Raw genomic sequence first — 15,964 nt, forward strand, 5'->3', positions numbered from 1 at the left:
ATCTTTCAAATTGTAGTCTGTGGGGCAGCTGGGTAGCTCAGAGAGCAAGGCCTGGAGACAGGATGTCCTGGGTTCAATTCTGGACTCAAACATTTCCTAGCTGTGTGACCCCAGCCAAGTCACTTAGCCCCAATTGCCTGGCCCTTGCTGCTGGAACCTGTACTTAGTATTACTTCTGGGACACAGTAAGGGCTTAAAAACAAAAATAAATTGTAATCTGGAAGATAAAAACCCCAAACTAATGGTTAAAGACAACTACGGCCACTGAACAACTGCCGGTACTGCCCCAACTAGTAGTATACATTTAAGCTTTTTGCCTTAAACTGGGAAATGACTGGACAATATTGAGCCTAACAGTAAGAAGCAGAAAAGGAAAAAACACCCCTTCTCAAAGAAAGATAGGCAGAAAGGAGAGGGGGGGAGGGATGAGGGAAATTTGGAACTGGACACACCCCTGGGGCTAGTTTTTAAAGGGCAGTTTGGTCACTCTAATGCACTCAATTGGAAATGACTTTCATCACTACAAACTGATGAATTTGAGAAGAGTCCTCTTGGAGTTTGTGGATTTCATTGGAATCTCGTAACTTTGGTATAAGACCAAAAAAAAAATGCGTGAAATTGTACATATTCAGATTGGCCAGTGTGGAAACCAGATCGGATCCAAGGTAAGCAGAGTTTGATTTCGAATGCTATATTCCTATGATTGATGAACAGTTTCTAAAGACCATGAGCCTAGCCCTATGCAAAATATTTATTGTATAGGCCAGTTAGGAACATATCTGGTATTTGAAACAAAGGTATAATGACCCACAAATGTGAGAGATGGTTAAAAAAGCTTGACAATTAGGTTAATATAATTTGTGGTTAAATTTGTATAATATGCACATATATGACAAAATTTACATAAAGCTTTATTATATTTATGCTTCAACAGTTTATTATATATAGTGTGATGTTTTTCATTACAATTGAAGAAAAGTAATTTATCTCAAAATCAGTTTCTGAAAGTTGGTGGAGAAAGCACGTCAATCTGAAATAAACATTTTTCTGAAGTAGATTTTGGATGGCAATTTTTGTTCATTTTTTTTCAAACAAATTTCACCAAAATTCTTTCTATTTACCAATATTCAGCAACAAAAGACAGACTCACGGTGTCAAGTATTAAATTTTAAGATGACCAATTATGAGTACCAACTGATAGGGTGGGTCATTTTTGTTTTTACTTTAATGATTTGTGTATGGAATATTTTAATGTTTGCCTTTTTTGTCTGTGATCTTTTGAGGCAAGTGTGCTTTGTTTTTTTAAACCCTTACCTTCCATCTTGGAGTCAATACTGTGTATTGGCTCCAAGGCAGAAGAGTGGCAAGGGCGAGGCAATGGGGGTCAAGTGACTTGGGCAAGTGCACTTTAAAAATGGAACAAAGAATATTCCTATTAATAAAAGTCAGAATTATAGGGCAGCGTCACGGGGCATTTAAAACTAAAATACATACACAGGAGGGTGGGGCTGCCTTAACCTCATAGTTCTGAGGTTCAAAGATAAGAGGACAGAGGACCACAAATGAGTGGAAGGTCTAGATATGGCTTTGTTTCTTTTTCTAGAGCTTCAATGTGGTCTAGTGGTCAGTGCTCTAAAGAATAGGTATTTTAAGTTTATAAAAAGGCAAATGCATGCTTATTTCATGGTGCTTATATCAATTATTCTCTGTTTTAAACTTTCTCTAATGAACAATACTGTAACTAGTCATATGCTATAAAAATACATCTTTGTAATCAGAATTATTGCTATTTTTGGAAGAGCATTAGATTTGCAGTCAGAAAGCCTAAATTAAACTATGTTTTTAGGTTGTTTTTGTCATTCAGTTGTGTTCGACTCTTCTGGACCCCATTTTCATGGTTTTCTTGGCAGAGATACTGGACTGGTTTACCATTTCCTTTTCCAACTCATTTGACAGATGAGGGAACTGAGGGAAATAAAGTTAAGCAACTTGTCCATAAGTCTTAGTTTCCTCACCTATAAAAAAAGGGGGATTAGGTTATATGATCTTTAAGGTCCCTTTGGGCATTAATACATTATATGATAAGAAAGTAATACCTTTTTTTTTTTTTTTTTTACATTTGACCATAAGTGAAGACATGTCTATTATATTCTAATACATGCATTCTTGGGACAAACAAAGGTCCATTTCATGGTGCCTTTTTTTTTTTAATTTAAAATCCTGGTGTGGTTGAGCATATTGGAGAACATCTGTTATCCCTGCTGTTGAGGCTAATGAATTGGAATTGAGGAATTCTGAGCTGCAATCAGCTAAGTATATCAGGTGTCCCAACTTAGCCACCAAAATGGTGAGCTTTTGGAAGCTGGGGATGCCATGAGGAAAGTGGGTGGTGGTGCCCCCAGCCTGTCCAAGGACATAAATAGCAGGTCAAAGTTTCCTGGCTGATTTTTACTGGAATTGGCCCATGAGTGGTCATTTTATATTTCCAGACTGGGCAATATAGAGAGATTCAGACTTCAAAAACAAATAAACAGTTAAGCGTTATCTTATTTTGTTGGAAGTGCAATATTTTAAGTCCATCATAACTTAAGTATCACCAAAATTCGGAACCATATACTAACGGATAAAAATGAATATAATGTTAAATTATAGCTATTTATAGGTACTTGAAAATACAGCATGATACACAAATCACAGGGTTCCCCAACCAATGTGAAACCAGGTCAGAGGAGTTGGGATTATTTACATTTAATGGAATTTGCACTGTGTTAGTATAATATGCCATAAAATATTACTGATTCACAAATAGGACATTCTAAAACAAAAGTTCAACTCTAATGATTTAAATCCAAGTTATTTTACACACATATACTTGACATTCTACTCATGAAACTCCAACTGGTATGAAGTCAGTGATTCAACATAATCGTAGAGGCAGAAAATGAAATTCACTTTATGCTACCTAAGCAATTAGGTGGTGCAATAGATAAGGTGCTAGACTGTCAGTTATGAAGTCCTGAGTTAAAATCCTGACTCAGACACTTCCTGAATGACTGTATGACCCGAGTCTCTTAACCTCTCTGTGACTCAGTTTCCTCATCTATAAAATGGAGACAATAATAGTCCCTCCCTTCCAGAATTATTATGAAGATGAATTGAGATATTTGTAAAATGTTATGTGAATGCTAGCAATAATTATCATCATTAACAACAAAAGTTATTCATGAAGAAGTCTATCTCTAGTTTTTAAAATCTTATGAAGGGGGAAGTCATAGGAAAAAAGAACAGAAGAATTTTTTGACTGCTTTTCCGAGATTCAAACTCTTGATTCATTATTTCCAAACAAATTCAGTTTTCTAAAGATTTTATCCATCCATTCAATTCAACTAGCATTAATTAAGCATTTGCCATGTGTTAGGTGGCTATACTGTGCTAGTCCTGTAGGTATAACACAAAATGAAAAAAAAAAAGATCCTGCCTTCAATGAACCAACATTTTTCTGGGAATAAGAGGCAACATCAACACAGTGCAAAATATATTCAAAATAGTGGTGGAGAGAGATGAGCACTCCTGGGAATATCTGGAAAGGAATTGGGAGACCATGGCACTTAAACTGAGCCTTGAAGGGAGAAAGGAGCTAAGGCTTCCAAAACGCAGAGATAAGGAAGACTATTTTAGGAGCTGAAGAAAGTCTGTTTAAAGGTAAAGAGACTGGAGATGGAATGTAGGGCACTGAAAACTAGAAGCAGGCTACTGGCTGAACCTGGGGTGGGAATGTAATTTGAAAAAGTCTGGAGTCCTGAGTGCATCTATCTTCTTCTTTCAGTTCTGGGAAGTGATTGGTGATGAGCATGGGATTGATGCCACCGGGAGCTACCATGGAGATTCAGCCCTGCAGCTTGAGAGAATCAATGTTTACTTCAATGAAGCCTATGGTACACTGGCATTCTTTCCACTAAACTTCCAAAAGTCAGGCAAGGGTAGTCACAGGAAAAAGCAAGTGATCACTAGATATAACACAAAGGATGCCTAAATGGCAAACCAGTCAAGAGACAAGCACTTATCAAGTGTATAACCATCCAACCGAGATTCTCCTAGAATCCCTGCATCAGTTGTTTCTTGGAAGGACATGCATGCGGTTTCTACAAAGTATAGCAGGGAGGAGTGGAAAGGAGAGGTTTGGGGGGCCTCGTGTGAGGAGTGAGCTAAGTGTTTGGCTTTATCTAGACTATGGCTTTGATTTTACTGGGGTCCACTCTCACTCCTGGGGGCTGCAATCTCTGATATCTACTTTACTGGCTACAGGGTCACAGGTCAGTCTTCTCTGATTTTTAAGCAATTCACACAATACTTATCTATTATGCTATAATCTGGTTGGGATCTGCCCTTATGAGGGAGTTCTCATACTGATGAAATGATATCATTTCAGAGATTTTAAGCAATTTTGTACTATAGAAAAGAATAAAAGGGATGACTTCTATGTTCTTTTCTGGAATCCTCTGATGTATTTCTTGTCTCCCCAAGTCAAATTTAAGCTCCTTAAAGGTAGGATGTTCCTCCCCCCACCTCCTTTGGTATTCTTAGTGGCACAGAGTAAATGGCTTAATAAGTGTTTGATGATTGGCTATCTACATAAACATAAAATAGGTCTATGCTAGCAAACACCATAGCCTTTAAAAATGTTTTTTTATTTCTAAACCAGCTAAAAAGTATGTGCCCCGAGCTGTTTTAGTGGATCTGGAACCTGGAACCATGGATAGCATCCGGTCTAGCAAATTAGGAACCCTCTTTCAACCTGACAGTTTTGTTCACGGTAGGTTTTGCCAACGTGTTGACTAGAATAAATGCAAATGTCCCACAATACTAAATAATACAGCCATTTTTCTCTTCAGTTGGATTTTCTTATTCCTATCTTGGGTGTAATAATTCTGAAGACTTCTTTTGCTACAGGTAATTCAGGAGCCGGCAACAACTGGGCAAAGGGCCATTATACAGAAGGAGCTGAACTGATTGAAAACGTGATGGATGTGGTCAGGAATGAGAGTGAGAGCTGTGACTGCCTCCAGGGTTTTCAGATAGTCCACTCACTTGGGGGAGGGACTGGATCTGGTATGGGTACCCTCCTTATGAATAAGATCAGAGAAGAATATCCAGACCGGATTATGAATTCCTTTAGCATAATGCCTTCCCCTAAAGTCTCTGACACAGTTGTAGAACCATATAATGCTGTACTTTCTATCCACCAGCTCATTGAGAACACTGATGCATGCTTCTGCATTGATAATGAAGCTCTCTATGATATATGTTTCAGAACCTTAAAGTTGACAACTCCCACCTACGGTGACCTCAACCACTTGGTGTCCTTGACAATGAGTGGGATCACCACCTCCCTCCGTTTTCCTGGTCAACTCAATGCTGACCTGAGAAAACTGGCAGTAAACATGGTTCCTTTCCCTCGGCTCCACTTTTTTATGCCTGGCTTTGCCCCACTGACAGCCCGAGGCAGTCAGCAGTACAGAGCTCTCTCAGTCTCTGAGCTCACCCAACAGATGTTTGATGCCCGCAACATGATGGCTGCCTGTGACCCTCGCCATGGCCGTTACTTAACTGTAGCCTGTATTTTTCGAGGCAAGATGTCCACCAAGGAAGTAGATGAACAGTTGCTCATGATACAGACCAGAAATAGTAGTTATTTTGTGGAGTGGATTCCCAACAATGTCAAAGTCGCTGTGTGTGACATCCCACCCCGGGGGCTAAACATGGCTGCCACCTTTATAGGGAATAACACTGCAATTCAGGAGCTTTTCATCAGGGTTTCTGAGCAGTTCTCAGCTATGTTCAAAAGGAAGGCTTTTGTCCATTGGTATACTGGTGAAGGGATGGACATAAGTGAATTTGGAGAAGCAGAAGGTAACATCCATGATTTGGTATCAGAATATCAACAGTACCAAGATGCCAAAGCAATTCTGGAGAAGCATGAGGAGGCAGAAGTTGAGACAGAACCAGAAGAAAAAGAACAGTAAACAGTGGAATAAGAGGAGAAATGCTTAAATGTGAGGTAACCACTAAATCAGATACAATCAAGAATTTTGCTTACATAATTTTTGGTGGGTTTTTTTTTTTTAAAGACTGTTTTGGCCTTTTGCTCCAAATACAATGAAGAATGGACAGCAAATATATTTTTTTGATGAGTGTTTGGGGAGGGCGTAGGGAATGATGATGGGAAACAAGTAGATTAAAGGGTTGAATTCTTAGTACTGGCATTTACAACTAGGAGCTTATAGTTCAACTGCAAACTGCAAGTCAATCTTTTTAATATGGTAAATTTGTTGATAATTGTTATAAATACTTAAAAAGATTACCAAATGCCTACCATCCACAAAGTGCTATTTTAGGCAGCAAGTGGGCTACCTCTCTGATCTGGCAGAAAATCATTGCAGCTTGTATCAACTCCAAAATCCACTGAGGACATACATTCTGATCTACCTGGAGTGTTTGGGGATTTTTGCATTCCAAGATAGTCTGTCTTCAAACTCCTATTAAAGCCAGCTTTATATTTTACCTTTCCACTGGCTACCTGAAACCTCAGTGGAAATAAGACAACTTAATTGTTGGATTTCAAAGTGTATTTAAATTGATATTAGTAAATCAAATTTGTAAAAAAGCATTGTGTGCAAGCTGAAAAAAATGGAGAAAACGAGAAAAGAGAAAATTACCTCTAAAGCACAGGTAGCCCCCACAAAGCATTTAAATAGTCTTAGATTATTAAGTAGTTTAAAAATATTTTTAAATATTTATTTTTCTTATTATAGATAGATTCATGAGAATAGTATGGTGGTGTTTTTTTTAATTCTTGATCTACTTTTATTTATATCCAGAAAACATTGTGAAATCAATTTGGCTTTAGAAAAAGGAAATGAATAAACCAACACACACAAATGTAGCAACGATTGAAGTTTAGGAATTAAGCAATTGCCCACTATGATGTCAGGAAATGAGAATAGTCTCTAGTAAGAGAACATTCTACAATATGAAGAATATAACCATTTTATAGCATTACCATTTTTTGTAATACAATTTGATCCATGCATAACTGGAGGGAAAAAAAAGACTCTAATCTTTCTTACATTGAAAAAAAAGTCTTTTTTAAGCTATTGAATTCCCATTCTCCTAATTTGCTTTAGTAATTGGCTAGAATAAATAGAAGACCTGCAGGAAGTAGATGGGTAAGGGAATGGTGCCATCTGATAAGAATGTAACTTTTTTTAAACTAAGGCAACATGATAACACCAAGGCAAAAGAAGTAATGAAAAGGTTTGCCAAGCAAGTAAGACTACCATTATTGCTGATACTTTCAATATTTACAGAAGTCAAATCTAATGGCTTTAAACCATTTTCCATTTGTAGAGGAAACATTGTAGAAACAATATAGAGGAAATACTGAATTCAATTCATTAAAGGATTCTATATATAGAATATTGTTAGGCACTAAGGGAGATAAACAGATTAATTAGATGAAGTTCCTTACCCTCAAAAATCTCACACCAATAGTGGATATCTAATAATGTATAAAAGTAACTGATATAAAACAGGCCATTAAAAAATGTCTAAGAGATATACAAAGTGCTAAGGGAGTTCAGAGGAGGAAAAGGTAACATATTCTGTCAAGACGAAGAAAAGCTTTATAGAGAAGACAGAATTTGACCTGGACATTGAAGAATGGGTAGAATTTCAATAGTGGCTATTAGGATGAGAGGAAGAAGAAGAGGGGTGTGGGAAGCCAATAAGAGAATAGATAAAAATCTGAGACTCCTCTTTTGACCCCTTTTGTGATCCTTGTGATTTCTTATTGAAAAGTTTTGTGGCCTTATTGAAAAGCTTTAAGTTCCTACCAAACCTGAATTTAAGAGGTTAACACTCTCCCACTTTGGCCAGGAATGCAGCTGCCTGGTACAGCCAGGGCCAAAACCTTAGCAGGGGCAATTCAACCCTGAGATAATATTCCTGGACTTGGCTTTCTGATTAAGAACCCAGTCAGAATTCAGCCTTGGCCTTGTTCTATTCTGAAGCCAATGAGACTTTTTGTGTTTTGATATGACATAATTTGTAACTTCTGCGCATCTGCAAAGTTTCGGGGTGGGGGGGACTCTTTTGTGTGAAATGAGTCTTGAAATATATATAATAAACTCCATGCTCCTGGAGACAGAGCTGGAAGCATGAGCTAAAAGACAACTCCTGTGTCCCTTTATTTCCTTATCAACTAAGCTGTCCTTATCAGATTATCAGAGATGATAAAGAGATCTCCAGAGAGGGGGTAAAGGAAATTTCAGGAATAGACATAGGGAAGAACTTAAATAGAGGTATCAAAAACAAAAACTCTTTAATATTTAAAATGATCAAATTTGGTTGGATCATAGTAGATCAAGTAAAATACTAAAATAAGAATGAGAAGAGAAGCCAAAGTCACAGTTTAGAAAATGTTGAATAGCAGCTAAGAAGTTATAATGAGGAGTTGCTAAGGCTCTTTAGCTTCAGAGAAGTGATGTGATCAAAGGGTGTAAATAAGAAATGATATGGCAGCAACAGCTAAGGGACAGGTCTAAGTGGGAAAGAACCTAGAGGCAGTAAGCCTGGTTAGGAGGGTAATCATCGATCAGATGAGAGTAAAGAGTGCACGGAGCAAGGCTATTAGTCTAAAATGAAAGGATAAAAGTGAACAAGGTGGAATGAAAAGCAATTATTTAGCACTTAACTATGGGTCAAGCACTGTGCAATATGCTGGGTATTCAAATAGAGTACAAGCATGAGGTAGTCCTTGCCTTCAAAGAGCTTATTTATAATAAAGGAAGATAAAATGTATAGGGAATATTGTTTCCTATAAGAGTGCTTTGACCTGGGAATTCAGAGATGTTTAATGAAGCCATAGGGGAATCCATTAATTCATTCTTTTCCCATGCAGTGTTATTTTTTTGATTGTGGTTCCCAAAATATGATGCAGGTGGTAAAAAGATGATAGGAATGAACATCTGGATGAGATGTGAGTATGGTAGGATTGGAAGGGGACTGGCTAAATATAGTAGACTATATGAGTTTGCTCTCATTTGTCAATTAGGACAGTTTAGCTCTTGAGTTGATTAAGCTCCAATAAAAAAGTCAGAGAGTGTACCAGTTCTCTAGATGCAAGAAGATGGCATGGGTGATGACTAGATTAGATATAAAGTATGAATTCCGTAGAATTAGTAGTACTTCCAACAGATTAGATGGAAAAGAGTCAAAGATGACTAAGCATGGGTGACTGGGAAAATACTAGTGCCATTAATAGCAACAGGAAAGTCAAGAGAAAACAATGACAGAGTTTATTGAGAACCTCTTAACAGCTATCAGGATGGGCTGATTACTTAGATCCTAAAGATAGGCTTGAATTTATTGAAAAATTATACACATGCTTGAGAACTTTTGATGCAACATTTGAAGAAGCAACTAGGTATGTGTGGCATAGTAGAATATTGCATTTTTAATCTGGAAAGACTTACAGTCAAATGCCCCTCTAGACTTTAATAGCTGTGTGAACTCATGTGTAAAATAAGGAAGGCGTGAGTATCAATTGAGAAAGTATGTATAATTCTTTGAAACCTTAAAATGCTATGTAAATGTCAGCTATTATCAACATGTAGCTATATGAAATATATTAAAATATTTCTGCTGACTTAAAATTCTTATAAAGACTTGTGACTACGAACAAGAATAAAAGTCAAAGAAAATAAATTTATGTTCATTTTTCTTTGAATTGTTTACATAGAACTAATCTTTTTTTTTGCCTAAACCCTGCCATTTAAACTGATTCTTCAACTGATTGTTCAAAAATATTCCAAAATAAACCACTTTCCTACTTCATACTATAGCAATAAATTTAAAAGGAAAATAAAATTTGAACTGACAATTTTTCTTCTTAGTTTAGAAAACAGTTCATTCTACAATATGGTTTTTAGATGATTTAAAGGTTCATGAGACAGGATTGTAGAATTTAAAGCTAAGAAGAACCTTCAAGGTTATTTAATCCAACACCTTCATTTTACAGACAAAAAAAATACACCCAGAAAGATCACAATTTGCCTTAATTCACTTAACTAGTAAAAGGCAAAATGAGTACAAGAATTTCTAAGACCAACCCCAAAAGGCAAATCCTATCCTAATCCCCGACACTGCAGCAGTTTCCTATTGCTTCTAGCCTGAGGATTTGGGTCCTGGACTTGTTTGCCAGTCTAACAAAGCTCATGGACACCTCAGAAAACCTTTTTAAAATGCATGAAATCAAAGACATAGGATTGCCAAAGAAATCAATAACACTGAAATAGTTATCAAAATATTTAAAAAGAAGTCCTGCTTTGAGCAAAATTAATGCAGCCTGAATAAGAAGGGAAGCTGTCAAACAAGAAAAAAAAAGATTACATTTCTCAGATAAGGACTTGGCATCCAAGATATAGAGGGAAATAGCTTTATATCTATCTATCCATCTATGTAATTAGGATTTGCTCCCCAAGACTCTAAATCTCACCTTCCCATGTTCCTTCTTGTGTTATATACTAATGTAGGGAGGATTTAAGTTTTGTGTAGCTCCTCCACCCCTCTGGGGCTCTTTTCCCACGAATGTGGCTGGGAAAGCTTTCTTTATTCAGGCTTTTACTTTTGTCCTTTTATTTCTTCTACTTCAAGTGATTATTAATACATCTTATAAAATATAATACTTGGAGTTATTGGTTATTAATTTTAATCTTACACATCCATCCATCCACCCATCCATCCATCCACCCATCTATCTCTATGTCTATCTATCCATCTACTTATCTAATATGTGACTAATATGTATGTGCTAGGCAATAGGAATATAAAAGACAAATAGTCCCTTCCTTAAGAAGCCTATTGCAGCTTGTTGGCCTATGAATAGAGCACTGGGTCTGGAGCCAGGAAGATTCAGATTGAAATACAGCCTCAGATACTTCATAGCTGTGCAGTCTGGGCAAATCACTTGATCTGTTTGCTTCAGTTTCCTCATCTGTAAAATGGAGATAATAATAGCACCTGCCTCTCAGGGTTGTTATGAAAGCCAAATGAATATTTGAGAGCATTTAGTATAGTGACAGGCAAATAGTGGGTGCTACATAAAAGTTATTCTTTCATTTCTGGTGGGAAACATAAAGACATACATGGATACAAAATATATGCAAAGTAATTTCTTGGGGAGAGATTAGGTACAATGGGATATAGTTGACATATATTATATCCTTTTCTAAAAGAGTATTTTAAAATATGTCATCCTACTCTTCAGAAAAGCAACACAATAAAGTAGAAAAAATATTGGGCAAGAAGTCAGGAAAGCTGATTTCTAGCATCTGCTCTGTCACTAAAGCATAGTATGACTTTAGGAAAGTCAGTCAAATTTCAAAGAGTCTCAGATTCCTCATGTATAAAGTAAGGAGATCCTGGAGAGCAAACAAGCAACAGTTTTAGTGCAAGAGTGTTTTGGCCTTGCCTTTCCAGACTGACAGTTATGACAGAGAGAACTACATATGGGGACCCTTTGCTTCAGGCAACAGGGAATAGCAAGGGATGTTCTTGTACTTCTGCCCTTCCCTTTCTGCCTTAGAATTGAAATTAAATATCATTCTCAAGGTAGAAGACTGGTAAGGGCTAGGCAAATAGGATTAAGTGACTTGCCCAGGGGTATACACCTAGAAAATGAGGCCACATTTGGACCCAGGGCATCCCTTCTCCAGGTCTGGCTTTCTCTTCACTGAGCCACCTAGCTGCCCCAAGTCCTGCTTCTAACTTTTGCCATCCCTCCCTTCTCCAATGTATAAGCATAGTTTGGGATTCAAGTTCTTTTGAAAAGTCACATTTGGGTAGTGAGAATATGGGCTTAGTCTTTCTCTGTTGAGCAGCATCTGCTAGGAGCAAAAGGAAAGGAGCAATAGGGGAAGGAGAGCTCGGAGAGGAACTGAGGACAGCATTCCAAGTCATTTGGTAGGAAAAGGTGAGAACTAAAACTACTGTGAACTGTCAGATTTTAAGCAGGGAAGGAAATTTCAATATGCGAGGGATTCCCATGACTGGATTTCCCCCCCAAGTTTCCTGGGTAGGGGCAATGAGCAAAGAGGTAAGAAAATCCTTTAGGTAAACTGGGGTCAGACAGTGTGAACACTGTCTTGTTTGGCCCTCAAAAACAACAAAGTGCAGTAAGGAAGTAGTGTATTATTAATCATCCCACTTTACATATAAGGAAACTCAATGTAAGAGCTGGATTTGAAGTTAGGACACCTGGGTTTGAATTCTCATTGTTACTTCCCTGGATGACTTTGGACAAGTCACCGAAAATCTCTTGGTCCCAATTTCCTTATCTACAAAATAAGGCACATGAACGAATTCCTCTTCCATCCTTAAAAAACCCTCACTTGGTTCTTCTACTTCCCCTACTTGGAACATTGCAATAATCTGTTGCTTCATGTCCCTGCTTCAAATCTCCTCCCTCTCTATTCCAACCTCCACTCAGTTCTCAGTCATCTTTCAAAAATGTAGATATGACTTTAGCCCTCCTGCTTAATATACCACAGTGGTTCCCTATTAGCTCCAGGGTCAAATGTAGAATCCCATTTGGCTTTTTTTTTTCTTAACCCTGATCTTCCATTTTAGAATCAATACTGTGTACTGGTTCTAAGGCAATAGAGTAGTAAAGGATAGGCAATGGGGATTAAGTGACTTGTCTAGAGTCACACAGCTAAGAAGTATCTAAGGCCAGATTTGAACCCAGGATCTCCTGTCTCCAGACGTGATTCTCTATCCACTTCGCCATCTAGCTGCCCCCTCCCATTTGGCTTTTAAAACCCTTCATGACATGGACTCTTCCCTTCCAGTCTTCTTACCACTTTCTCCTATGTATTCTATAATCCAGTTACACTGGCTTCCTTTCTGTTCCTTGCATGACACTGCATATCTGGATTGTATCTTCACTGGCTAATCCACATGCTTGCAGTTCTCTTCCTCACTTCTGTTCTTGGCTTCTCTCAAATCCCAGCTAAAACCCCACCTTGTACAAGAAGGCTTAGTCCTGCTCTCCTTCCCTGAAATTATCCAATTTATTATATATCTTGTATGTTTATATGCATGTTATTTTAATATATGCACATATATGAATGCACTCACATAATTTCTACCTTTTATTTTGTACATAGTTGTTTAATGGTTTTAAAAATTCAATTGTAAGACTGTTGTGTATCTTCATGCTTAGCAGGGCCTAGCACATAGTATGCACTAAATGCTTGTTATTGACCATGAAAATTATACTCCTCCATCTCAAAAACAGCACTTTGAAGTCAAATGTTTTATTCCATCGTGTTTCCTTAGCACAAAGAAAATTGATACTTGCCCTCTATTATTATCTATTATTATTATTATCTATTATTCATCAGTATCAAAACAACAGGATATTGTCGAATTATCAAAATCCAGAAATGATAGCCAGGAATCCTGGATTTTGATTTCAGTTTGGCCAAGTCATCACGTTACTAAAGATCTTTGCTTCAGTTAATATATTATCTATGTCATAAGGTAGAGAGGATTGATTTTTTTAAAGTCCATATAAATTTAAGATAAAATTATCTTCACTGAAATTATCTTCCATTCTCCCTTTCTCTCCCCAAGCTCTGAGAAAGGTAGGCTTTCTCCTAGTCAAGAGTAACCCCTCTAAGTTCACCTGAATCCATTCCAACAGACTGTATTCTCAATCACACTCCAATCCCTCCCAACTGTTTCCATCTCTATCTTGAGACACACCCATTTCCTCCATTCTTACGAAATTTTAACAAGATCCTACCATCCTTTTAAGTTATCCTCCTCTATCTCTTCTCTCTTTCAAATTCCTTGAAAAAATTAACTACAATTACTGCCTTCATCTCCTCACTCCCTACCCGTTGCAATCTGGCTTTTGGCTTCACCCCACTGAGAATGCTCTTTCCACTTGTCAATTCTTTTAAAAATTTATTTTTGGGGCAGCTGGGTAGCTCAGTGGAGTGAGAGTCAGGCCTAGAGACAGGAGGTTCTAGGTTCAAACCCGGCCTCAGCCACTTCCCAGCTGTGTGACCCTGGGCAAGTCACTTGACCCCCATTGCCCACCCTTACCAATCTTCCACCTATGAGACAATACACCAAAGTACAAGGGTTAAAAAAAAAAATTATTTTTATGCTCCACTGCTTAAACTTTTGTAAATATAGTCAAGCAAATAAAATTTCTACATTAACAAGATTCTGGGTCTTTTAGTCATCACTGTTTGGCTGGTCATTGGGTTCATCAGAGTTCTTATGTTATTCAAAGTTGTTTGTCTTTACAATGTTGGCATAGTACAAATCATTCTGAGAAAGTTCTGCTCATTTTACTTCTGCATTTCTCACAGTTCATTTAAGAAAACATGCCTAAACCTAAACTCATTATCTTTCCACATAAAACAGCCCCCTTCTTTCAAACATTTTTATTTGTACTGAAGATCTCAATATCCTTCCAGTGTCCCTGGTTCATAATCTTGGCATCATCCCATTCTCCCTTACATCCAATTAGTTGCCAAATCTTGCCATTTCTACCCTCACATCTCTTGTATCTCAAACCCTTCTCTCCACTCAGGCCCTCCTTTACATTATTGCAACAACCCCTAATTGGCATTTCTGCCTCTAAGTGTCTCACTTCCCCAGTCCCTTCTATGTACTATCAAAGTAATTTTAACACAAATCCGAACATGTGAAGTCCTACACAACCTGGTCACAACCTAACTTTCTAGCCTCTCTCCTATACTCTGCAATCCAGTCAAACTGGCATTCTCTCATACTCCATTTCCCACCTCTGTACCTTTTTCTAAACTTTCCTCGAATTATGCCTTAAATTCGAGTTCTCTTTACCTGCATATCAAAGTCCCGCTCTTTCTTTAGATACCATTTTCTGCATGAAACTTTTTCAGAAACTTCTGCTAGAGCCAGGCTTCCTAAATTACCTTTTATTAAACTACTTTGTGTCCACATAAACTTAATTTTTATGCTATATATTTTTACATTTACTTGGTATCTCCCCATTAGAATATAAATTCACTGGGAATAGGGACTGTTTCCTTCTTTGCATTGGTATCCCCAGTGCTAAGCATGGTGCTGCTGCTGCCACTTCCAGCATGAGCAGCAGTTGAAAAAAATGGTGGGCCAGTGGCACAGTTGCCACCAATGTGTGCAGTGCCCGTTTTATCAGCTACTGTATTTACTTTGCCCGCAAGAGACAAACGACCCTAACTTCAAGAACAGGCTCCAAGAACGAAGAAAGAAACAGAAGTTTGCTAAAGAGAGAGCTGGGTTTTCCAAGTTACCTGACCTGAAAGATGCAGAAGCTGTTTGGAAGTTCTTCCTTAAAGAAATACAGCTTGATGAGAAATTACTAGCCCAAGGTCATGAAAAGTGTTGACCACTTGACAAATACCACTGCTGTCTGTGAGCAGCCACAGAAATTGTTGCCACCAGTATTTCAGATGCTTCTGACTAAGCCGCCTACAATTAGCAAGAGAATTGTGAGTGTTCAGAGCTTAGCTGAAGATGATGTGGAATGAAAAATGTCAACATAATAAAATCTTAATAAAAAATTTAAAATAATTCTTAGCCCAGAAGATGAGCAGCAATGGGGAAAAAAGGGCAAACATGCTAGTTATGGACTATGCATTACACTGAAATCTGCCAAAGTTGATTCTAACTTTGTGTAGGTAGGTTTGCTTGGATTTATCTTAGTAAGAAGTGTATTTTGCTAAAGAAAAAAAAAATTCATTTTATACACTGAATTACCTATCACTAATTTCACTTACTAAAATATGCAGTTGTAATATACATATGACATGACACTTCTACATGTTAAAATACCCAGTGCTCATTTTTTTTACAAAGTTAAGGC

At 37.5% G+C, this 15,964-nt stretch overlaps 1 protein-coding gene and 1 pseudogene across 8 annotated transcripts; both read left to right on the forward strand.

The window, feature by feature from the left end:
- The first annotated feature begins 605 nt into the window (after positions 1-605).
- TUBB1 (tubulin beta 1 class VI) lies at positions 606-6,271 on the forward strand. 8 transcript variants are annotated; one of them, XM_044663860.1, is made up of 5 exons: positions 609-665; positions 3,827-3,935; positions 4,550-4,552; positions 4,703-4,813; positions 4,951-6,271. In XM_044663860.1, exons 1-5 carry the CDS (start codon positions 609-611, stop codon positions 6,021-6,023), a joined length of 1,353 nt encoding a protein of 450 aa, XP_044519795.1. In that variant the 3' UTR covers positions 6,024-6,271. The 8 variants fall into 8 exon arrangements, with proteins under 8 accessions (XP_044519799.1, XP_044519795.1, XP_044519798.1 ...); XM_044663863.1 differs by lacking the exon at positions 4,550-4,552 and having other exon boundaries at positions 4,951-5,062; positions 5,405-6,271; XM_044663865.1 differs by lacking the exon at positions 4,550-4,552 and having other exon boundaries at positions 4,951-5,043; positions 5,650-6,271.
- Positions 6,272-11,607: 5,336 nt separating this feature from the next.
- LOC123233569 lies at positions 11,608-15,629 on the forward strand (annotated as a pseudogene).
- The last annotated feature ends 335 nt before the right edge of the window (positions 15,630-15,964 follow it).

This window comes from Gracilinanus agilis, chromosome 2, assembly GCF_016433145.1.
Source record: "Gracilinanus agilis isolate LMUSP501 chromosome 2, AgileGrace, whole genome shotgun sequence".
Taxonomy (NCBI): Eukaryota; Metazoa; Chordata; class Mammalia; order Didelphimorphia; family Didelphidae; genus Gracilinanus; species Gracilinanus agilis.

Coding starts and splice junctions, on each gene's coding strand:
- TUBB1 (XM_044663858.1), top strand. CDS start 609: ATGCGTGAAATTGTACATATTCAGATTGGCCAGTGTGGAAACCAGATC. Junction 666..3,826: donor GAAACCAGATCGGATCCAAG/GTAAGCAGAGTT, acceptor TTCTTCTTTCAG/TTCTGGGAAGTGATTGGTGA. Junction 4,814..4,950: donor ACCTGACAGTTTTGTTCACG/GTAGGTTTTGCC, acceptor CTTTTGCTACAG/GTAATTCAGGAGCCGGCAAC.